At 37.0% G+C, this 26,563-nt stretch overlaps 1 protein-coding gene across 3 annotated transcripts in view; it reads left to right on the top strand.

Annotated features, from left to right (window-relative positions):
* Nucleotides 1–26,563, top strand: part of LOC137251479 (broad-complex core protein isoforms 1/2/3/4/5-like) — a 293,126-nt gene that overhangs the window by 196,796 nt on the left and 69,767 nt on the right. For all 3 annotated transcript variants that reach the window (XM_067786142.1, XM_067786143.1, XM_067786141.1), the window contains exon 3: nucleotides 23,785–24,375. In XM_067786142.1, the coding sequence (XP_067642243.1) occupies nucleotides 24,190–24,375 (186 nt within the window). In that variant the 5' untranslated portion in view covers nucleotides 23,785–24,189. The remainder of the gene's footprint in view (nucleotides 1–23,784; nucleotides 24,376–26,563) is intronic.

Genomic DNA, 26,563 nt, shown 5'->3' with positions numbered 1-26,563 from the left:
CTCTTTAAAAGAGAACTATAGAAATGGATTTGAACGTAAGACCTGTGGTATCGCCATTCCCATACCACCACAGCCGCCGTGACCAAGCTATAATGTCGTGCGCGCCCTGAATGAAGGGACTTTTGTTTGCGGGGTAAATCTATCATATACAAACATACATAAATACACACATACATATCATGTACGTCTAGCATGACCAACAAGTGTCACAATTGCTAAGGAATCCCCTGCTACGCATTCTAACCCAATTACGTACGGTTCCTACACACCACTAAACGCACATAACTACATAGCTAAAAAGACAAATACATGATTTATGTGTATACCTACATACATAAGCTGACAAAAAAATTACGTAAAAAAATGTGCGCGTCGACCAGCCAGGCCCCTCAGTTTTATTATTCAATCAAACGCATGATTGTCGTTCCTCGCGAATATTACGCACTCACGCATACATTAATCATAAATTTCGCTGGCCCTGCAGGTAAACATCTAGGCTATGTTTGCGTATTTCTAATAACTGAGGCACTTAGAACTGCAAAATCATGGAAAATAAAAATTGTTCTTCACTGCATTTGGTTTCGATAGAAAAATAACCCTATCTCGACAGCCATTTTAAAAACGCCCTGCAAATTTTTATAAAACGCTCTTTATGTATCAGAATTTGTTTCGAGGAACGCCCTATCTCACAACTTTGTTAATGAGCTCGCAATCTCAGAATTTTTTTTTAAAACACCCTATCTCAGCATAAGTCGAATTTTGGAACAAAACAAAATAAGTCTGAGACAAAGGGTTTACAAGGCAAACTCTAGAGAAGGGCATTTTATAAAAAAATATCGTGAGAAGTAAAAGGTTTTCATAGAAAGGACTTTTTGTGGGGTGGTAAAGATTAAGCCTATATCGAAGTATATAGTTATATGGCCACTGGTTTTCTTTCCCTACCGGAGAGCTACTTATGACTGCTACATATACAAAATATGCACAAAGCATCCCAACAAGCACAAAGCATCCCAACAAGCACAACGCATTCGCGATGAACTCGCTGCTAGTTCGCATTGCCAGGCCAAAAATGTATAATTGGGGATCGAGATTTTCTTTTTTTCGAATTGTTCAGTCAAATTAAAGAGGACGTACATACATACATATCTGGGGTCAAATTAAAAAAAAAAACCAAACTTATTTTCTGGAAGATTGATTTTCTCAGGATCGCCTGAACTTCAAACTGAAAAAATTACATTTAAGAAAATACAATTCGAATCGAAATCAAAGCGGATTCAGCCTTCATTCCGATACTAACACTTTCTAGGATATTTAGCGATGCGAAACTTTAGCTCTTTAGGGCGGTGATAGGGATTCAAGGGCTTGTGTAGCGCAACCCTCTAAAGGGGTTGCCAGCGCAATATATAGCTTTTGCAACCCAATTGTCAACTTCACCTACCCGCGGCGAATCCGCTGGCGACCCCAAGGTCCTCATGGAACTAGGGGGTGGGGAGGGAGGGATCATCAACATCGATAACACTCTCCAAAGCCTTCGGGGAGTGTCTTTATCGTTAATACAACAACAACATCATATAAACACGCTTCAGAAAAAATGTATTGCTCTTCCTTTTGAGTGTAATAGTAGCGAATTAGATATTTCCTTTACACTCTGTTCTCTGTGCAGCGGCGCTACTTCCCTGCTAGACACAAAAATTAAACTCAGCAATGCATCAGGAGAAAATTTGCCAAAATTAACATATACGAATTGAAAATGCTCATAGGTGATAGAAAATAAAATCAACAATTGAAAAATAACACTTTAGCTCAAATAGGATTGAAACTTCCATAAAAAAAAAAAAATCATAAATACAGTCCCTGTTATACCTGCTATTTGGCCGACTGCGCTCTTACAGGGCCGCTGCCCAAAAAGTAATGAGACGTGCACATGTGTCTGGGAGAAACTATTGCTGCCCTGGGCATATTTGCTAAGTAATATTTAGAAAAAGGGAGCAGCAGGCAAAAGAGTTTTCTTTAGAGGTCGGTAGGTACTATATGACAAAAAAATGTTTCTGGAACTTTAAATTTTCTTTTTGTTTTAATGTAGGTACTAAGCGTCTGCGGCTCGTGTATGCTAAGTTTCTGGGATATTTCGTACATATGAAAAATCAAACAATACAAAATTTTAATATGCATTCGCTCCAATTAATTTTCTTGTGCTTGCCACTTCCCAAAATTACATTTGAGAAAATAGTGTTTACAGAATTCGTCTCGTAATCGCCTCGAGTTCCAAAAACTGCAATCGTAAAACAATAATTTCGTGAACTTATCTCGAATTAGAATCGATATTATCCTCGGTTTCGTGTTTATTGGGATCTAAAGAAATTCATATGAGACATTTCTATGTACATATGTAGAACATAATTTCAGTTGACTGGCACAAGCAAATTTCTATTAGCATTACTATTCGCAAATTATTCAGGTTATACAACTATTTTCGCCAAAAAACACGTCATCTCCAAAAAATCAGGTATCTACATACGAATACTCTAATATATTCTGTCTACCCGCGTCAAACCCCATAACCCAATGCCCCATATAGTTGGCATAGAATATCTGTATGTAGTATTTGTGTGTACGTATATATATATGTATGTTTTGGCGTCTTATATGCATTTGAAAAGTAGTATTTTTATTTTGCGGGCGGAAACTAATGGCATATCGCTTTGATACGAATATACATATACATACATACATACATAGATAGCGAAGAGAACAAAAGTAAAAGTAATGTGGAAAAAATAGAAATAATAAAATTTATCTCAGTTTTTTGTGTGCAAAACTAAAATTTAGCCTTGAAAATAGAAAATTGCCGATTTTTTGCACACATTTGTGTTCTCACTGTTTGAGAGCGCTATTATTATGATAGATGTGGACGGACTTGAGTATGTCTGTAGGTAGATAAAAGCAGTTATACATATGTATTTCGTTTTAACTTAGGTAGAAGACAACAATGAGAAAGGTGCAAACAAACTAGCTTTTGAGTTTGAAAGAATTGTCTTTTCAAGAATAAGCACTTTCATAACAAACATTTAACAACAATAACGAAAGTTATCAACTATATACTTAACAAAACCATATGCTAAAGGAACTTTATACTATTTGCAGATACGAGAAAGTTTTTTTTTTGTTATTTGAACTTTCTTGTGACTACTGATATAGTTCTTGGAGCTCTACGGTTCCCGCTATCATGCAAACTTTTTTCGCATATTGGCATAAAATATATCTCTATACCTAATTGGGAATTTTTTGCGGGCCACGCTTCGTTTCTACTGAAATTCACTGGTTAGTGTGTTACTCACATGTGTAGTGCTAAAAATTTTTAGCTTTCATTCTCAATTATCTTAGTATTTGATAGGTCTAGACTGTAGACACATCAAGCTATTGAATTGATGTTAGTTTTTTTAGCCCAATTGTTGTTCTTGTTTTTTTTAAATCTTTTGAAGCCTGTCTAAAGCGATAGGACTTCGACGATTATTGCTTGTGACCACAAAATTGTTTGTTGGTTCAAACAAAAATGTATTTACATATGTACATATGTATTTCAGCGTAATTTCTATTTCTGAATTGTTTTCGAAATTATTTATTAGCTGTGTTTTTTTGACATGTGTATACATATGCACCTAAACTTTATATGTACTTCCAAGTGCCTAACTTTATCTAAACCAGGCATGCTTAACCAACGAAACGATATCATTTCGTTACGATAATCAACGTTAATAAACGAAACGAAGTCATTTCGTTTCGTTTATTAACGTTAAGATCGTCAAATTAACGAAATGATTTCGTTTCGTTTTCTGCCATATCAAAACGAAATCAAATCGTTTATGTTGATTATTAATTTCAAACTATGCTGGCAAAGCTGATTGATGGCGGAGTCATTAAAGGTGAAAGCATTATCCAAGCTGATTGCAACTTTTCTCATGAATTTTGACAGTACGAACATTTCTCAGAGTATTTTTGACATTACCACCAACGAATTACACAAACAAATTACATAGAGTTTGTGTGTGTATGTGCGCTCGTTGTTGCCACCTTACGGCTTCACCATGGCTATAGCATTGCCAGCACAATTCAAACATAAAGTATCACGTTTTCGTTAACGTTTTTAACGTTAACAAAAGCTTTTCGTTTCGGTTAAAAACGAGATACAATTTATCTTGATAATTTCTTTATCGATAATATTTCGAAGTGTTTCAACGGAAACGGTGGAAATTTTTTGATAAACGATTAGCTTAACGTTAAGGTGCATCCCTGATCTAAACTTTTGAAATTGTTGCGCAGAAAATTAGTACTGCTAAATTTCAGTATGCATTATACATTTAAAAAAAGTCTCTCCATTTTATCTCTACACTATTCTCCACTTCTATGACTCAAAAGTGTGTGTGTCCACGATTCATCGCCACTGATTCAGCCATAGGTTATACGCTATGCCCATCAGAGGTGCGGATCTGCGCTGTTAAGCACAGCCCGTTTTGTAGAGAGTTATTTAACCACTGCCACGAGTTTACAATAATTGCCGCCAGATGGGTCGCCTATCTAAGACCACGTTTACATATGCCCTAATCTACAACAAATCCTTAATAGATAATCTACTCGTTTACATATATTCCATCCCTAGGAACTAGATTATTATCTGTACAAATATCACTTTTCTCTTTTATTTCGCGCTTCCAATTAGGGATTATACTCTAGAGGTAGTGTTTTTTTTTTTTTATGAAAAAAACCGGCATCTCTAAAATTTTGTTCATAACCGGCTATCGAAGGGAAAAATTTATATGAGGAAATCCAGTTATTTAATAAAGGATTAGGAAGGAGTTAAATACGAAAATGAAAATAATCACATTATATGTAAACTAGGTCTAAGTGATGTTAAGCCGTTTTTTTCCTACCCGGAAATGTAGGTATATATATACATATCTATATATATAAAAAGAAGTGTACATTTTAATTGTCACTCCATAACTCGAGAACGGATATAAAGATTGCCATGGAATTTTTAGGAAAGATACAGGAAGGAGAGATGATGGTTAGTTGATTTTGAAATCCCAAATTGGTTTAGCCATATATCTATGTATATATATAAAAATTAATGTTTGTATGTCATCGATTAACTCAAAAGCTACTGAACCGATTATTATGAAAATTGGTATATATACGTATTTTTCCACGGGGAAGGTTTATATAATGAGTACTTTGATACCTGGTGACTAGGGTCTCGAGATATAGGCCAAAACATGGACCCGGGTAACTCCAGGAAGTGTTTGTACAATATGGGTATCAAATGGAAGCTGTTTATGAGTGCTTTAGTACAGGGTAGTTTTCATACCTATTGTTGACTAGGGTCTCGAGATATAGGCCAAAACGTGGACCCGGGTATCCCTAGAATGTGTTTATACAATATGGATATCAAATGAAAGCTGTTGATGAGTGCTTTAGTACAGGGTAGTTTTCATACCTATTGTTGACTAGGGTCTCGAGATATAGGCCAAAACGTGGACCCGGGTATCCCTAGAATGTGTTTATACAATATGGATATCAAATGAAAGCTGTTGATGAGTGCTTTAGTACAGGGTAGTTTTCATACCTATTGGTGACTACGGTCTCGAGATAGAGGCCAAAACGTGGACCCGGGCACCCCTAGAATGTGTTTATACAATATGGTTATCAAATGAAAGCTGTTGATGAGTGCTTTACTACAGGGTAGTTTTCATACCTACTGGTGACTAGGGTCTCGAGATATAGGCCAAAACACGAACCCGGATACCCCTAGAATGTGTGTGTATTTTGGATATCAAATGAAAACTGTTGCTGGAGCTTTTAAGTAATTTTCATTGTGATATTCGATTTAGTCGCATCAACCTGGCAAAACTGATAAATATGCATGGACCCGAAATAAAGCCATGAATTAATAATACCCACATACCTATTTACATACGTCCTATTCGATTTGCCTGAAATTTGGTATATAAATTTGCCCATATCAGTATTTACGATGCTTTTTTCCGGGAAGTAGACCTGAGACGGACTGGGACTGGGATTAGGACTGGGACTGAGACTGAGACTCGGAGTGTGACTGGGACTGAGACTCGGAATGAGACTGGAACAAAATACATACCACCCTCTGTAAGATAAGATATGAAGAAGAATGAGAAAAACTTGAGAGAAGAGAAAAGAGAGAAGGAGACTGAGAAAGAGATAGAATGAGCCGAAGATGAAGATAGATGAAGCGAAAAATACGGAGGGAGGAGTGAATACAAAGATTAGGAAAAAGTGTAGAGGGGCAAGGGCAGATTTAGACGGAAAAAGCTTATTAAAATGTATGCAGATATACCAAATTTAGGGCAGAACAACGGCTGCCGGGTCTGCTAGTACATATATAAAAAAAACTCGGCTATTATTTCGAAATCATTTTATGATTTGATTTTGGAAAGCCTTAAAACAATTTCACGCAATTTTCGGATGATTTTAAGGCTCTCTGACGACAGACACCAGCCTTTCCATGAGATGGACCACTCTTAAATATTTCGGGAGCATTTGTACATTGCTTCGATAGTTCTTCGACAGTCATTTCGGGGGTTTTTGAGTATCATATCGGAAATATTTCAGAGTAATTTCGGAACTACCGGTATCTTTTGGGTATGGGTATTTTGGTTGATATGATTTTGGGAAGTTTTTGAAACTATTTCGAAACCATATACAGCTAATTTCGGAACCTTTTATGGCATATATTTGATTTATTATATTTGATTATAATTTAAAATGTTTTTTCGGAATAAGTTTAAGATGATGATCACTGCGAAGGGTATTTAGGATATATTTTCCAGCAACGAAATTCTATGTTTTTATTTAATTTTTTTTTAAGTATAGAGTCGCTGGTGAAAGCTACCAGCTTCATAACAGTATTTTCGAAGCAAACTGAAAACAAAAGCTGTGTGGAGAATTCTAGGTTTACTACACCCATTCTGACATGAAACATCGTTTGACCCGACGAGATGTCAATACATTCGTACTAGATTTATGTGTAAAATTATTTTATTATCTTTGATTTAAAAAAAAAAGTGTTAGGAGTCTACCTTTATAACACATGGCATTGATAATAGTTTTTTTATATGAATCATTTATAAAAAAAAAAAAACAAAATAAAAAATATATATAAGGCACGATAACCCCCGAGAGATTTAAGGCCGAGCTTCTCTTCCAATTTGTGTCGTGATCCTATTAATTTTCCCTACAAATTGGCGTGACGTGACTTACATGTTTTATGCCGACTCCTAACGCATCTGCTAGACAGATGATTTTTCACTGAGAAGCTTTTCATGGCAGAAATACACTCGGAGTGACCCCGCTTAGAAAAACTCTGTTCTAATTGAAAAAACAGCGTTTCTAAAATTTTGATGCTGCCTTGCCCGGGGCATGAATCCAGGATCTTTGGTGTGGTAAGCGAAGCTCGCTTCCACCACACCACTGCGGCTACCGTGAAACATCTATAGGCGCACATAAAATCGATTTCTGGCGTGGCGTGGCGTCGCTAAGCGATACTCTTCCCATTCGATCCTGCGTTAAGCCAGGGTCCTCTAGAGGACATTTCGGAATAATGTTGGGGATTCTTTTGGAGTACTACCGGAGTCATTTCTGGATGATTTTGGGGACTCCTCGGGATTTTCCCGGGGTAATTTCGGGATGACTACAAAATAAGAACCTGCATTAAAATATTTAGGCATAGAGACGTCTTCAAAACTTTAGATGCGAGTTCTCCATCATTCTTTTCATTTACTAGCGTACTGCAAATATATTTACATATGTAAGTATGAAGCATCTACAAAGATATATTCAACATTTGTTTTAGTCATCGCAGATGTGTTTAGTGCGTTTCCATGCATTAAGATTTCGCTTATTATACCAAGCGTCGTCAGCAGCACTCTCCCCGTCTCCAGCATATATGTATATTGTATATATACCCTCCACCCTAATCTTCGGTGCACCCTACTACTTGATAAAGCTGTGTAATTTTGATTTTGAATAAACTTTATTTATATTTTATTTTGATTGCATTATTGTTTAGTATTATTTAAAAAAAAAATCAAAAGCAAGAATGCTTCTTCTACTGCTAAAGCAAATGCTGCGCAGCAAATGACTTTGTTGTATTTGTGAGAAATTATTCTCCTCAGTTTGCTCAATTGTTTGAGCTAGTGGAACTGGGAATATCTGTTTTTGTTGTTGTGTCTGCTTTTTACTTGCGTTTTTTGCAATTTTTTTTTTCACTTGACTACTTTTTGGCAGAACTTTTTGGACAAATTCTCACACATGCAAGCGTCATATTACCCAAGCAGCGTCGGTAAGAGGAGTAGCTGTAGATATTAATACGTATATAAGTAAATATGTATGTATCAATGTTTATATAACTAGCTGCCTCAAACACCAATAAAGTTGTTTAATTCAAATATACATATGTACATATACATACGTGCATTAGAATGTCTTACCCTCGATGTGCAAAAAATGTGCAATCTTTTTTGTTTTGCAAAATTTGCAGTATTTGAAGATCTTCGGCAAAAGTAATATTTTCAAAAAAAATTAAGATTCATGTGATCGGGACTTTTTAGGAAATATTCTCATAATTTAACATTCTCACAAATAGAGTAAACTTTTAAACTTTTTTTTTACAATAATTTCAGTTGATAGGTAAGCGGAACTCGGTACATGCTGATAACAGGCCAACAGCTGATTGCATGTGATTTTCCTAGGAAATATCGGGTATTACCAGAAGTCAGTAAAACCCAAATGTACGGCTAATTGAGCATAAACTACCATTTTGCATATATTAGCCTTGGTAAAGGAACCACAGATAAGGTGGCGGCATCCCATCAGTTGATTGCTTATTTTTACGTGTTTAGTGACAAAAGCTGTGTTTTTTTTTTACATCTATAGACATTTACGCTTAAATTTATATGGACTGCTAAGGTCAAACTTCATCTACTCTTCTGCAATTGCCGCGCATAAAATTAGTACTACTAAATTTCAATACGCATTATACTCAGATTTAACTGCAATAAGTGTCTAGGTTTCACCACTACACTATATCTATGAATCACCTCTTAAAAGGGTGCGTGTCCAAAATTCATCGCCTCTGATTCAGCTATATGTTATACACAGACCTACAACAGAGGGTTGTGTCTCCGCTTTTCTGTACACCCTTTGTTGTAGCTAGTTGTTTCACCACTGCCGCTAGATGGGCCTCCTAAGCATTATCTAAGCGAGGATAAGCGTTTTTTTACGCGTAAACGTAAACGTATACGTGTGTAAAAAAAAAAAAACACGGCTAAAATCCAGACCTACTGTATGTTAATTGATAGAAATCTATGCTGATTTTCTTACAGTGAAAACATGTTGCACTTATTTTGCGGAAGCACTCTAATATCCCTATATAAAGTAATCACAAATACGTAGGCATAGTCTGGCAATTTCGCAGGGAAATGCAGAATTCTAACACACTAACCGACTAAACTGAAAGCAGCCATTTGAACAGCACCAACAACAACAACAACAGCATATAGAACAATTGGTATAAACTTATAAAACAACAACAAAAATTAATTGCACTAATATTAGGGAGAATCTTATATATAAAAAAAAAAAATTAAGTACAAAATCGCATAGAATTGGCCAGAAGTACGCGAGGTTTGGGGTTGGAACTATAGAAGTAACGCCACCAGAAACAAAGCCAGCAAATACAACTCAGACACAGCCATTCGAACACACCCGCTCCCCATTAAAGTGCTATTGTTGTTGCGTGTCTGCTGCTGCTGCGTCTGCTATCGCCATTCTTAGGTAAGCGTCGCTGATTGGGCCGCATATAGAGTCAAATCCCAGAGAATACCGTCTGCTGCTGGCGTCGCTGCTGTTTAATTTTTGTCTGTATTTTTTGGATAGTTTTTGGCAATTGCCTAATGCGCTTTTTTAATGCCGCTAGTCGGGACTTGAGGTAGCAGTAAAAGCAACAGTTGAATTGTGTTGTCGCTCGTATATTGTTGATCATAGTCGCTACGGTCGGTCGGTCGGTCGGTCACTTGCTCGCTAGAACAAATCAACGCATCTACAACAAAGTTCTAAAGAATCTATAAAAATGAAGCCATCATTTGTAAAGCAAACCTTAATTGAATGTGAAGTTTAAAGAAAAGAAGAAATTTATAAATAAAAAATATAAATGAAAATTATCATAAATGCACCAAGTCACACTTTATTTTTAATTATAAAAATGAGAGAAAATGGTTTTTGTGATCTCCCAACAACTTCAATGTGCGAGTACCTATTATGTGTTACTCGTGCTTAGCAAAATAAGTGAATTGTGAATTTTCAAAAATATGTTTTCCAAATTTTTATAAATTTTGAAATACAAACTTCTAAAGTACTTACGTTAAAAACAATTCGATTTCGTTTGTAACAGTCAGTCGCACTTATTGTCCGTCGCGTTTTAGTTGCGTGTTCGTGTGTGTCTAATGTGTCGTGCATCGCTCTTAAGACACCTAAATATGGCGATTACTCAGGTATACAACCAAGAATTTGATGCCATAAAGAAAAAAATAGAAAATGATATCTCAGTGCAGTCCCCACCTTTTCAAACTACAGCTAAGAAAACAATAAATGTCTTTCAAAAAACCACAAATATTTCATGTTTCAAAAAAATGTATCCAAATAAATTTTCACCGAATGAAAAGTAAACCAGTTTGCAAATTTGGGCAAAACAACGAGTTCATTAAATGAAGAACACAACTTGCATTCGAACTGGAGTGCAGTTGAAATACATTTGAGCTTTTCTGAAATATGCGAAACAATGTTTTCGAAAAAATTCGATAAGAAAACTTCGAACTTTTAGCAGTCTTGTAGCCCATTCAATTTTAGTCTGATAAAGTTGAGTTGTCGGTCTCTAAAAATTCTTATTGGTTTTTGACAATTTTTTTCTAACGGGTTTCCAGTTTTTCTTCCATACAAAAAATAAAACTATGCCCACTTTAAAAAAATTTTAAACACACTTCGAAAAAAAAAATTGCAGAATCAATCGAAATTTGAGAGATTTATAACTTGCACTTTGACAGACTTAAACTGATTAAAGATGCATTCTCAAAAAAATTTAGTAAACTCTAAATAAAAAGTACAAAATTCTGAATCGTTTTTGAGATTGGTTTGCCTTGTTTCAGTTACAAAATTCATAGAAGTTTTTTCTTAAGTTATCGAAAATCAGAATTAATTGGTGAACATTGTTAAAAATTGCCACTTCTATTTTCGTGTTCGCTGCTACAGCTTTGAAGATTACTTTGCTTATAAAAACAATCAATGCGCAATGTAGTAGCGCAAAATTACTCCTCATAAGTATTATAAATTTTTTCTTCCCAGACCGCCTGGAAGGGATTAAACTCTTGCTTAATACTCGGCTCTTTGACCCATTTAGGAACATAGAAGATATGCACATCCCTGATTTATTTCATCTCACCCAAGTCAACGTTTCAGGTGTAGCACCAACATAATTCTTTTAATCGGAATGGTTTTTTGTCCACGTTTCAGGTGTAGCACCAACATAATTCTTTTATATCGGAATGGTTTTTTGTCCTAGGAATTTTTTACTAGAAAAACAACTGTTTTTCTTTTAATAACTAAAGGTCTATGATGAAAAATCATTACCAAATTTTTTTGTTATTTGTTATACGGAAGTTATTTTTATTAACTAACTGAACACTTAAAAAAACCTTTGGTAAAAATTTTAGACAAGCCCAAATACTTGAATAAATATGTACTTTTGTTCATGTAGAGTTGTTCACAAAATTTTTTTATATCGCAGTATATATACCTACATATAATAAGATACAATATATATCTATATTAGAACGTTTCGTGAAGTTTTGGAGAAATTGATATTGAAAACATTTATTTTCTGACGCCCTGTAAAAATAGTGAAATTAGCTCTTTCCCTAAATATTGCTATACAGGCAACAGTTAATGCTCATTTCATCTTAATATATGTACATTTTAAAAAAATTGCATGCAGAATTTTTAATTTTTTCAAATAGCGTGTTTTCAATACAGGGTGTTTTGCTAAAAAAAAAGCTTTAACAATAATTTAACAAGGTATCATAACGTAAGCATTTAGTACCTAAATAAAAATATATCACTCAAAAACATAGAGCAGAAGTAGAGAAGTAATTTCGCAATTTTACAAGATGCAAAACACAACTATTTTATGATTTTTTAAATCTTTACAAGTTAATTGTTTAATTCAAATTTTTTCGATTAATTTTGTGAAAACGTTCGACTCTGTACGAATTTTGACAAACATTGCTTTGGTTTTTATATTCAGCTGAGCAGAGCTCACAGAGTATACTAATTTTGTTCGCATAACGGTAATCCGTAACGGCATAAACTAAGCGAGATAGATATAGACTTCTATATATCAAAATGATCTGGGCGAAAAAATAAATTCATTAAACATGTCCGTCCGTCCATACGTCCGTAAACACGATAACTTGAGTAAACTTTGATGTATCTTAACGAAATTTGATACGTAAGTTCGTGGGCGCTCATGTTGTTGTTGTTGTTGTAGCAATGCTCGCCCCACCTAATAGCCGCGACTGATCACAAATTGTCATCAATATACTCTAACGGGAGTCCAAGGAAACTTGCCGTTTCAACAGGGGTGGACCATAAGGAAAGGGGTGTTAGAGGCGTTGGTTCCACATTACAATTAAAGAGATGGTTGGTGTCATGTGGGGACACATTGCAAGCGGGGCATACATTTTGTATGTCGGGGTTGATTCTGGATAGGTAAGAGTTTAACCTGTTACAGTATCCAGAACGAAGTTGAGCAAGAGTGACACGCGTTTCCCTGGGGAGTATGCGTTCCTCTTCCGCGAGCTCTGGATATTTTTCTTCAAGTACTGTATTCAGCGGGCAATTCCCGACATAAATGTCCGACGCCTGTCTATGGAGTTCACCAAGGACCTGCTTGTGTTTTTTCGCTTCATACGGCTGGGTTCTCAGGTGCCGCATTTCCTCAAACGGAGATGACTCCTTAGGCCCCTAGGCGGTGCTGGTTCGTCAATCAGATGTCTGTTGGGATGCCCAGGTTTCTGGGTGACGCGTAGCACGTAATCGGCTGGCTAATTGCTTTGTATGTGTTCATGAGCGTTAGTTATTCTTTTCCCCAGGTACTGCCAGCAAGGGATTAGAGGATTTTATTACGGCTCTGAATTCTCGGAACAATTGCGGTTGCGCGCGCACAAAAATGTAGATCCTGATCAAACGTCACACCCAAGATTTTGGGGTGTAGGACAGTCGGTAGCGTAGTGCCATCGATGTGGATGTTCAATATGGTCGACATTTGGGGCGTCCATGTTGTAAATAAGGTCGCGGAAGATTTAGTCGGTGACAATGCCAGGTCTCGCGAGGCGAAAAAACTGGAGAGTTCAGGGAGATAGCCGTTTATTTTATTGCATAGCTCATCGATCTCTGGGCCTGGGCCTGTGGCCATTATTGTGCAGTCATCGGCGTAGGAAACGATTGTGACTCCTTCCGGTGGTGAAGGTAGCTTAGATATGTAGAAATTAAACAAAAGTGGGGATAGAACACCACCCTGTGGCACCCCTTGTTTAATTCTCCTTGGTTTTGATGTTTCGTTTCTGAATTGCACCGATGCCTGCCAACCACCCAGATAATTTGCGGTCCATCTTTTAAGACATGGGGGAAGGGTAGACCCTTCCAGGTCTTGCAGTAATGAGCCATGGTTGACCGTATCAAAGGCTTTTGATAGGTCTAGCGCTACGAGTACTGTTCTATGGTGGGGGTTTGATTCAAACCGCAATTTATCTGGGTGCTAATGACATTTAGCGCGGAGGTAGCGCTATAGAGTTTTCTGAAGCCATGCTGATGAGGGGCTAGCTGCAAATGTGCTTGGAAATAAGGGAGCAAAATGGCTTCAAGCGTCTTTGCTACTGGCGATAGGAGAGATATCGGACGATGTGACTCACCTACGTTAGCTGGTTTCCCAGGCTTTAGAAGCGGGACCACCTTGGCCATTTTCCATTTCTCGGGTATGGCAAAGGTGGAGAGAGACAGGTTGAAGACATGCGCTAAATATTTGAAACCCTCTTTCCCTAGGTTTTTAAGCATCGGCATGGCTATGCCGTCTGGGCCCACTGCTTTGGATGGTTTAGCGCTACCAATGGCATCCTCAACCTCTCTAGCGGTGATGGTGATTGGTGACGCGCTGAGTTTGTGTTTATGTGCGTGTCTATTGGCTCTCCGTCTATCTTTGTCGACCGTAGGATGCATTATATATTGTCGGCAGAAAGCGCTCGCGCACTTTTCCGCATCCGACAGCACCTTATCGCCAAAGGCGATGGAATTTTTGTCTTTGTGCTTAGTCGGATTCGATAGGGACTTTACGGTGGACCAAAGTTTACCTACACCGGTAGAGAGGTTACAACCTCTTAGGTGCTCTTCCCATTTCGCCCGCTTGTGCTCGTCCACAAGCAATCTGATGCGTTCCCTTATTTGGGGGTCGCCTGGATCAAGCTGTCTTATAAGGTCGCGTTCCCTCGCTAAGCTCGCGGCCTCCGCCGGGAAGTGGGGCCGGATTACGGGAATTCTCCCGGCGGGAATGAAATGTGCCGAGGCGGATTCAATGACCTTACGGAAGGCACGCTCCCCTTGGCGGGCATCAGTCGGGATAGGGAGGGCAGCAAAGCTGCTGTCTGTTGCAGATTTATATTCTTCCCACTTTCCTTTTTTGAAGTTTATGAAAGTGTGTTTTTCTGTGACGATGAAGTCGGCGGTACGCTCGAACGAAATAAGTATGGGCAGGTTTTCGGATGCCAATGTTACCATCGGCTGCCAGTTGACGCAGTTTACGAGTTCTGCGCTCACGATTGAGATATCTGGCGAGCTATGACAGCTTCCTACCATACGTGTGGGGGCGTCTCCGTTTATTGTGCAGAACGTCATTTCTTCTATTTGATCCGCCAACATCTCACCCCTACTGTCCGCCCGCAAGTTTGAATGCCATAGGTCGTGATGGGCATTGAAATCGCCTAAGATAATGCGATTGTTGCCAGTGAGTAAGGCCTCGATTTTAGGGCGGTATCCACTGGGGCAACAGGTGACAGGAGGGATGTAGATGTTGATGATTTCTAGATTTGCATCGCCTGACCGGACAGATAGGCCTTGACGTTCTAAGACATTGTCCCTGCGGTCGATGCCAGGATCAAATATATGATATTGCACAGAGTGGTGTATAATAAACGCGAGGCCGCCTCCATTTCCGCTCTCGCGGTCCTTCCTTTGGACATTATACCCAGAGCAGGTCTGCAATGCAGATCTTGCTGTGAGTTTAGTCTCTTGAATCGCAGCAATGCGGATGTTGTGCCGCTTCATGAAATCGACTATCTCCGCAATCTTCCCGGTTAGTCCATTACAGTTTAACTGCAGAATTCTGAAGTGCATGAGGGGTGACGCCGCCACTCTAGGGGTAAGTGACGGGTGACTACGCCTAGGTTGTGGAAGGCCAGGACGCAATTGCTGTTGTGGCCTTAGGACTGGGCGCCCTTGGGCAAGCATTGGGGTACCCGGATGATTTGCGTTTGCGACCTGGCAACATGGCGCGATGAAACCCGTCGAGGGGTTGCCGTCGCGGAGACCAGAACATCTAGGAAAGTGGCACCACCCAAGGCAGGAGCTGCATTGAGCGGATGTCGCAAACCTATATCTTCTGTGCTGGCAGACGGTGCAAACGGAGGTAGGGACTAAGAGTCTGTTTCCCTGACCTGCACGATTGCTGCCAGAAAAGAGGGGGGGGGGGGGGGGGGGAGGGGAGAAGAAGACGGGGGCAGGGGCTGATGCTCAGCATTGCTACCAGCTCTACTACGAAGGTAGTAGTTATGAGTGGTATCAGCTGTTTGAGTTGTTGGCGCCGAGGGGCGCGAGCAGCAGCGGGTACTTGTTGTGGCTTGCTGAGCAGCGAGGCTGCTGGAAGGTAGTGGAGGGGCGCTTAGGCGTAGACTACGGGACGCCCTTGGGCGTGAGCAGCAAGGAGCCACAAAAGATTTATAAAAGTTACGTGGACGTCGGGTTTTGGGATCAAGCCCAGAACAACCTGTCCGATGCAACCATCCCTTGCACGAGACACACTGAACAGAGTATGACCGTCCTAAAAAGATTCTTTTCTGGCAAATGCAGCAAAACCATTTCTCAGGACCGGGGTCAGGAGACGGACCCGGATTGGGTTCGATACCTTCCCGGAGTTAGAGAATATGTAGCAGTCCTGCTGCAAGGAGCTGCTGGGAGGATGACAATTTGTGGGAGGGACGAAACAAATTAAATGGGGTCACACTGAAATGACAGTCCTTGGTCGGGAAAAATCCCGAGTCGCTCCGGTACATAGAACCGACTGCCTTGGGAAGCGCTCATCTCAGATCGCTATTTAAAATGAACGATACCGCCCACTTTTAGAAGAATGTAATTTAAAACTTTTACCAGCTGTAATTTGGCAGTCGTTGAAGATATTATGATGAACTTTGGCAGGAGCGTTACTCCTATTACTGTATGTGTTCTAAATAAAAATTAGCAAAATCGGATGACGAATACGCCCACTTTTAAAAAAAAAATTTTCTAAGTCAAATTTTAACGATAAATTGAATATCTTTACAGTATATAAGTAAATTGTGCCAACATTCAACTCCAGTAATGATATGGTGCAACAAAATACAAAAATAAAAGAAAATCTCAAAATGGGTGTGGTTCCGCCCTTTTTCATTTAATTTGTCTAGAATACTTTTAATGCCAAAAGTCGAACAAACATTTACCAATCCTTGTGAAATTTGGTAAGGGCATAGCTTCTATGACGATAACTGTTTTCTGTGAAAATGGGCGAAATCGTTTGAAGCCACGCCCAGTTTTTATACACAGTCGACCGTCTGTCCTTCCGCTAGGCCATTAACGCGATAACTTGAACAAAAATCGATATATCTTTACTAAACTTAGTTCACGTACTTATCTGAATTCACTTTATCTTGGTACAAAAATGGACGAAATCCGACTATAACCGCGCCCACTTTTTCTATATCGAAAATTTCGATAAATTAAAAAAAATGTCATAATTCTATACCAAATACGAAAGAAGGGATGAAACATGGTGATTGGATTGGTCTTTGGACACAAAATATAACTTTAGAAAAAACTTTGTAAAATGGGTGTGACACCTACCATATTGAGTAGAAGGAAATTAAAAAGTTCTGCAGGGCGAAACCAAAAGCCCTTTGAATCATGGCAGGAATACTGTTCGTGGTATTACATATATATGTAAATAAATTAACAGTACCCGACAAATGATGTTCTGAGCACACTGGTTCACATTTGGTCGATATCTCGAAAATGCCTTCACATATACAACTAAGGGCCACTCGCTTTTAAAACCCTCATTAATACTCTTAATTTGATATTCATATCGCACAAACACATTATTGGGCCCACCCCTGGTTTATGGTGATATCTCGAAAAGGTGTCCACTTATAGAACTAAGGCATACCCCCTTTTAAAATACTCATTAACACCTTTTATTTGATACCTATCTCATATAAACACATTCCAGGGTTAACCTAGGTTCATTTGCCTACATGGTGATTTTCCCTTATTTGACAAAGGATGAAGGAAAAAAGTTCCAAAAACTTCACCCTTGGTCTACAATTTGGTCGGTATTTCCCAAACGTATGTTATACGGCGGTCACCGTGGTTTTATGGTAGCGTGCTTCGCCAACCACACCGAATGCCCTCGGTTCAGACCACGGGCAAAGTAACATGAAAATTTTAGAAATAAGGTTATTTTCAATTAGAAGAAATTTTTTCTAAGCGGGGTCTCCCCTCGGCAGTGTTTGGCAAGCACTCCGAGTGTATTTCTGCTATGAAAAGCTCTCAGTGAAAACTAATCTGCCTCGCAGATGCCGTTCGGAGTCAGCATAAAACAAGTATGTCCCGTTGGAAGAGAAGCTCGGCCTAAAATCTCTTCGGAGGTTATCGCGCCTTACATTATGTCATATGGAATTAAAAACCTCTTATAAACCATTTACGAGACCCTACGAAACCAACGCAGCTAAACTCTCAGCTGAGTATGTAATGTTCGGTTACACCCGAACTTAGCCTTCCTTACATGTTTTATTAATGAATATATCGAAGTTTTAAAAGCTAATGCTTTTGAAGATATTCGGTTCGGCTCCAGCGCAGTTTGGAGAGATTGCGCTATACAAAAACCTAATCTCATTTAATATTATATTTCACAACAATATTTCAAAATATCGTATTCAATTTATATTTGCATTATGCACAATACCAGCTTGAATGTCTTATTGAGGTCGTTGCACTTTTTCAAATATATGAACTTGTTCAAGGCCTTCATAGACTTTCTCTTTATTGAATGCATTTCGTCACAGAAAATAATTGTTTGTATATACTACATACATACATATATCGCACACTTAGATCTCAACAGCGATCAACACACAAAATTGCAATGTTCAGAAAACGCGAAAAACTGACTGCATCCCCCAATTTTTATTTTTTATATAGTCTTTTCTCGCTGATTAGTAAAGATATTAGTAAATCGAGTAAGTATTGAATTGAGAAGATACGCATAACATCGAAACTTCAGATTTTTGAGTTAGCTCCCTATACATTTTAAGCAACGCAAATTTTTTTTTAAGTTGCATGAACTACTTGTTGCTAGGTAGGTAGGTTGAACTGGCCGGTCCATGAGGACCTACTTGTTGCTAGGTTCGAATAAAATTATATCACAAGAAAAGCTGATGTTTTTAAAATAATATTTAACCATTTACCCGTTGAGTTCTCAAAAAAAAAAAAAACCAAATAAGTTTCCGCTTAAGATTAAAAATTATGACACATACAGTATTTACTGCAAACTTGCATACATTCGCATATGCGGTACACACATACAAGGTTTCAAAGCAAACAAAATACACTTTCACGTAAGCAAAGTTTTCAGCGCAAAAGTACTTAATATATAATGCGAATAGAGAACTTGACGCTCGCATTTAAAGCTGATAGCTTCAGTATAGCGCAAATGTGTGTGTGTACATTATATTGCAAAATAGATAGTTTAGACTTTTTTTTAGATACTCAACCCTCGTGTTCCAAAGAAACGTGATCCAGATAATACGGATAGAGATTTAACATGCAAATGCAACAACAATGTGACCAATATGGATCAATTTGTTTTTGCATTTGCATCTTATCCTTCTATCCTTATCTGGATCACGCTTCATTGGAACGTAACAAATGTGAATAGCTCCCGCACACTTATATTTATAGGTTCATACATACATATATATTAATCGGCTTAATGGGTGATAATAGTTCAGATCCATTGGTTAATACGCGATTAGTCACGATTCAACTAGTACATCCCTTGAATATGAAGTTACAACGCCTATCTCAAAAATTGTTTATATAACATTTCATGGTCATGAGTGGATGGATGAGTTCATGGATCAACAATAATTTCTAACTGCTTTAAAGTTATAATAGCCGTACTTTTTTACACTTATATACGTCTACGTTTGTGCGTATCCGTACTTAGATAATGCTTAGGAGACCCATCTAGCGGCAGTGTTTAAATAACTAGCTACAGAACATGTTATACCGAAAAGTGGATACACAAACCTCTGTTGTATGTCTGTGTATAACCTATAGCTATAGCTGAATCGGTTGCCGGTGAATAGTAGGCAAACACCATTTGTACAGGTAATACATAGAGGTAGTGTAGAGGTGAAACAGAGACACAAATTTCAGTTGCATCTGAGTATAATGCGTATTGAAATTTAGGAGTACTAATTTTCTGCGCAGCAATTTCAGAAGAGTAGATAAAGGTTAACGCTTAGCAGTCCATATAAACTTTAAGCGTAACCGAATATAGATGTAAAAAAAAACACAGCTAATATAATTAAATGTTCCTTTATCATTTTTTATTAAACGGTTTTATTTAGCTTGACTTGACAAGCCGGGCGACACGAATTTTGTAATTAAAATTTAAGTACTTTAAGTAACTTGGAATATAGTTCAGAACCCGAGGACAATGCAATAATAAGAATAAAACTCCGATAGGTGGCGCATGGATCGAAATATTTAAAAAATCGTATTTGTGGTCCGATTTGGCTCATATTTGGAGCACATATTACATACGTGAATAGAAAGCGACATATGGAAAAAAACACCGCCAGGTGGCGCAAGGATCGAGATGTGAAAAAAAATCGCATTTGTGGTCCGATTTGGCTTATATTTGGAACACATCTTACATTTATGAAAACAAAATCCGCTATATGTGGCAAGGATCGAAATATTAAAAACACTCGTATCTGTGGTCCGTTTTGGCTCTTGTTTAGAACAAATATTACATACAGTCCGGTAGAAGTGGCATCAAAATACTTTGGAGTTCGAGGACTTAGATTGTAACAAATTGTCAGGAAAGAGTCATTGTAATAATGAGTCACTAAATGAACTAATTATAATGAGAAATAATAGGCAATTAAGGCTAAAAACTTGAAAATAAAATAATTAAAAAAAAATTTTTAAGTTAAACGGTTTTATTGAAAACAATACTTACATTAAGTAATAATAATACTAAAAGCTAGAAAATAATTAGGTAAGTCCTAGGTACTAGTCATCGCACTCCTCATCAATCTAAGGCGTTGATCAGACAATTAAATAAGAGCGTTCAGCGCGTGAAATTTCTAAAAAGGTGAAACGTACCATAACCTGATTAAGGTTCAGTAGGTCTTACTTATGACTATCAATAGAAATTTTTTTAATCAACGCCCTAGAGTGATGAGGAGTGTGATGACTAGCGCCTAGGACCTAACCAATTATTTTCTAGCTTTTAGTATTATTATTACTTCATGTAAGTAGTGTTTTCAGTAAAACCGTTTAACATAAAATTTTTTTTAATTACTTTATTTATATATAAACTTAATTAAAACAAATAAAAACCAGGTCGAAATAACAATTTGGCTACCTTTCCAATTTCCTCGCCACCACTATGTTGGTATTTATTTTCTCATTATTATTGTAATATTCTATCAATGTACATACATAGATAATTTCAAAAACAATACTATGCAACTCACTTTTTAAGAAAGCATTTCAAACTGCTAAATAGATGCTAACCTTGAGTGTAAACAACCTCTGCATCTCATCAAAAACAAGGAGACTTATTTTATTTATCTTTATATATAAAAATCACGTGTCACATTATTTGTCCGCGATGGACTCCTAAACCACTGAACCAATTTTGAATTCGTTTTGCACCCAGCGTGTAGTTTGATCTATCTTGAAATATAGGATAGGTTATATTTCAGTCTATAGTCGCAATATTATTTTATTGCAAATTTTTTTATATGTTTATACGTAATAATAAAATGTTACGTATACCCACCGGCACGCATATTTTCAGGGGGATATACTTCCGTGTAATTGGTTGGTGTTTAATTAAACAACGTGCTTATCAATAAAAAATATTATAGCGAATGATAGCAGGTATAGCACATCACCAGGCGCGACGAGATGGGGGAGGGATTACCCCGGGCCCTGGGTTTCTGAGGGGGCCCACGATTTAGAGGTACTAAGACATTTTTTTTTCCAGGAGAGTCTTTAGTTGTTCCATGTGCAATTTTAAAGCCGAATTTCAAAAGCAACGAATATCTGCATTTCGCGGTGGTTATAACATAGGTTTGGTTGCGATCAACGTACAGGGTCTCGAGATATAGGCCGAAACGTGGACTTGGCTACCACTAGAATGTGTAGGTAATATGGATATCAAATAAAAGCTGTTAGAGTTAGATGGAAAAAGCTTATTAAAATGTATGCAGATAGGCCAAATTTAGGGCAGAACACCGTCTGCCGGGTCTGCTAGTGTTTATATAAAAATTAATTAAAAAGTGAATTTTGAAATAAATTTTTACGTAATATCCTTTAATGAAAAAGGTGCGAGTAGCAAGAACTCGTTTAGCTCGATGTGTAAAAGTACAGTGTAGGTCTAGAAAACTAATATTTTTAAATTAACAAGAACTTGTCCAAGCGTTGAGGTTAAACCACAATAGAATAGCTTTAAAGAAATACCTAATTCGGTTTTTTGAGCTATACCGAAAAGTTACTGGCTTAATATCGACTTATTACCAATAGCGAACCATTATCGTCGAGTAATCGGCTTGTTATTGTTTTCTTTTAAGCTTGTTATCGACGGGTTACAGATGTTTCATCGATTTTAAATTAAAGTTTTATCGGAACCTGTTTTACTTCCATAACAAATCTATAACTTTCTGATAAAGGATCGATAACTTTTCGGTAGATAATCGAACTTTACGATAACAAATCGATATTTTTTTGATAGCCAATCTTAAGAAAATCGATAACCCGCTGATAATAAATTTGTAACACTCCGATCACAACTCGGTAGCTTTTCGATAACAATCCGATAACTTTGGGTTGTTTCATTTTTACTATTTTTGTTTTATACTTATAAATGTGTTTGTTGCCGGCCTTTCAGTTAGATTTAGCCATGATACAACAAAACAAATTAATTACACTTTATCGTATTTGACATAAACTGTGTTAGTTTTCAGTGATACAATTTATCGAATGCTGAAAAATCATTCCCACCTCAATAAAATTATGTTTCGGAAATTTTTAATTTTTTTACGGTATTTTCATTCATGCGGTATTTTCAAATGTAACTAAAATACCTTCTTTTAGGAGAGTAGTGCTTCTTAAACTCTTCTCTTTACTGATGAAGCCATCTTGCACACCATTGCTAAAAAAATTATCTAAAACTACAAATAAAATCGAAGAGTTTAGTTTGAAACAAATTTAAAAATCAGAACCATGGCTTGTGTGTTGGAACCACACCAAATTGCGATAGATATCTGCCCACCGGAAAATCTGCGATCTGTTAGCGCCACAGTCCGGATTTGCTTCGTCATCTCGTACATCTTCTTAATGACGACCGGAGTCACAGCGTTTGCTCCTTTTAGAATCTATAAGAAAACTGGAGTATCTTTATTAACTCCCTTTATCTTATCAAATATTTCGTGGCACTCTTTTATGTTGGAAGGCCAGCTTTACAAGCTATCTGCCCTTGTTTAAGATCCAATAGTGGAAAAGAATCCACGATGTATCTATGTGGCGCGGTCGAGTTCGGTACAACCTTTAAGTTGAAACGATTTCAACCGATAAAGGTACATATTTTCCGGCAGATACAGTACTTGTATGTTCTTGGCCGGTGTTGGCTTCAATACCAACTTGTCGAGATCAGAAAATGGACCAAAAAATAGACTCATGCGAACAGAGCCAACGTCACACAGTTTATGTCAAATGGGGGCAATGGCGGCCAAGAAGTAGTAGTGGAACTATCTCTCCTAGCTATATGTTTTGTATCATGGGTTAAACATTTCTCTTGTTCAAAATAAAAGGATGTAGCTATTCGTCCCAAAAATCATTTTATTGTCCAGAATGAGATATAATGAAGAAAAATAGCTCAAAAAGAAACAAAAAGATGCAATCTGTAATTTGTAAAATTCTTTAATCATATCATTAAAGTCCTGTTAGACTACAGGTAATAGATATAAATTATCCTTACACATTATAAAACTCAGCTAAATTTAAAATGTACTAATAATCCTTTTTCTTATTGTTTCTTTGCAGTTCATTTAAATTGAATACACAAATTTAAATACAAAATACATTTAAGTAATATATATAACATACATATATATACACTAAGAAAGAAAACTTGCAAAAGTCAAACTCAAGCAAACAGTACAAGCAAGAGAAGAATAATAAAAAAAACTAATAAGAGGAAGAAGTGATACATTTATGTTGCAACAAACAAAACAACAACATTACAATTAATTGCTACAAAAACAAAATAAAATAAACCTTAAGCGTTCAGCTTAATACACAATTTCAATTCATTTCTGCAACAATAACAACAAACAACACCACATACCAATAAGAGTGAAACAAAATTATCGGCGACGCTTTTTAAGCGCCGAAACACTGGAATTAACAACACCGCCACCAACTCCATTTATAACGCCAGCCATCAAAATGGATGAAACACAACATTTTTGTTTACGCTGGAATAACTACCAAAGTAGCATAACATCGGCGTTCGAGAATTTACGCGATGATGAAGATTTCGTTGATGTGACATTGGCGTGCGAGGGACGTAGCATCAAAGCGCATCGCGTTGTTTTATCTGCATGTAGTCCATATTTTCGCGATTTACTCAAGGTGAGTACTAGATTTTTTGCATATTGAATGGTGTATAAATTTGAACTGATTTATACATAATGAGATTATTGGGATGATACTTGTCACATTTTGCATTCGATGCGGCTCTGAAAAAGTGTAGATAATATTGAGATTTGGGATTGTGTCTAATATTTTTTGTAACCACGGGAATTGCAATAATTAAACTATTTTTCATATAAGTTTGACAGGTTCACAAGGTTTACGAGTTTTGCGAAGCATTTGCGAGGTTTCATGAGTAGCTCCTTTATCGTTTTTTCATTATTGTCTGAAACAAAATATGTGCCTCAGATATCGCATTTAATTCAGCTAATCACGAACCACAACCGATATCCAAGATCAAAAAAGGGCTTTCTCAATGGCTTATGTTTATTTTTGAAATTTTTCGATTTTTCTCAGTATTTAGATTTTATTTTTAAATGTATTGTAATTATAACTGAGATGTTTTGTATTGCGACCAAAATAGTTTTCGGGAACGGCATATCTCTCGCCTGCTCTGTCAGAACTAACATTGTATAAACTTAGCATTAAATTGTTACAGGGGTTTGCAAATACTGTTTTATTTTTTTTTCAAATGTGTAGGCAAAATATCGGGATTATTTGCACATTTAAAAAAAAAATAAATGTAAGGCGCGATAACCTCCGAAGAGATCTAAAGCCGAGCTTCTCTCCTAATTTGCGTCGTGTTCCTCTTGATTTTCCCTACAAATTGGTCGGACGGGACCTGCATGTTTCATGCCGACTCCGAACAGCATCTGCAAAGCATGGATGGATGAGTTTTCACTGAGAGCTTTTCATGGCAGAAATACACTCGGAGCGCTTGCCAAACATTGCCGAGGGGCGATCCCGCTTAGAAAAATTGTCTTCTAATTGAAAAACCTTATTTCTAAAATTTTGATGGTGCTTTGCCCGAGGTGCGAACCCTTTGCACAATTACTACCGGATTATTTAAGGACTGTTTTGGGATTATTTCGAGAGAATTTTGAGATCTTTATGATAGATTGATACCTTTTCTATCAAAATATGATCCATGTGCTATCGAAAAAATATCGACTTGTCGTCAATAATTTATCGATTTGTTATCGAAAATCTATAGATATGTTATCCTATATAGCGATTTGTTATCAAAAAATTATCGAATAGTAATCGAAACAAATTGATATTTTTTCAGAATTTTCCCTTTTATTTTCTTAACTTTTCTTTTCTATTCTTCACACCTAAAAAACTACATGACGTGTTTGCGTAAGCACAAATAGTTCTCATATGTACGACTTAACAGAACGTGATTTAAATGTTTAAATTTTTTTGATTAACATTTCGCGACTCATTTTTGACTATTTAAGCAATTTTAGTCCCGATCTATTCAGGCTCATTTCGGATGGTCTCAGCATTTTTTTCCGGATCATATTCGAACTAGTTTGTGATAATTTCGAGATTCCGACTTGACTTTTGATATGTTTCTGAAATTAGCTTTAGATTATTTAACGAACAATGGGGAATATTTCGCTTTTGTTTTGAGATCAATTTGAAATTTTTCGAGATCATTTCAGAATTTTTTTATTAACATTTCGCGACTCATGTCTGACTATTTAAGCAATTTTAGTCCCGATATATTCAGGCTCATTTCGGATGGTCTCAGCATTTTTTTCCGGATCATATTCGAACTAGTTTGCGATAATTTCGAGATTCCGACTTGACTTTTGATATGTTTCTGGAATTAGCTGTTGATTTTTTATCGAACAATGGGGAATATTTCGCTTTTGTTTTGAGATCAATTTGAATTTTTTCGAGATCATTTCAGAATTTTTTTATTAACATTTCGCGATTCATTTCTCACTATTTAAGCAATTTTATTCCCGATCTATTCAGGCTCATTTCGGATGGTCTCAGCATTTTTTTCGGGATCATATTCGAACTAGTTTGCGATAATTTCGAGATTCCGACTTGATTTTGATATGTTTCTGAAATTAGCTTTAGATTATTTAACGAACAATGGGGAATATTTCGCTTTTGTTTTGAGATCAATTTGAATTTTTTCGAGATCATTTCAGAATTTTTTTATTAACATTTCGCGACTCATGTCTGACTATTTAAGCAATTTTAGTCCCGATATATTCAGGCTCATTTCGGATGGTCTCAGCATTTTTTTCGGGATCGTATTCGAACTATT

This window comes from Eurosta solidaginis, chromosome 4, assembly GCF_040869045.1.
Source record: "Eurosta solidaginis isolate ZX-2024a chromosome 4, ASM4086904v1, whole genome shotgun sequence".
NCBI lineage: Eukaryota > Metazoa > Arthropoda > Insecta > Diptera > Tephritidae > Eurosta > Eurosta solidaginis.
This window is presented reverse-complemented; position numbering and strand designations above follow the sequence as displayed.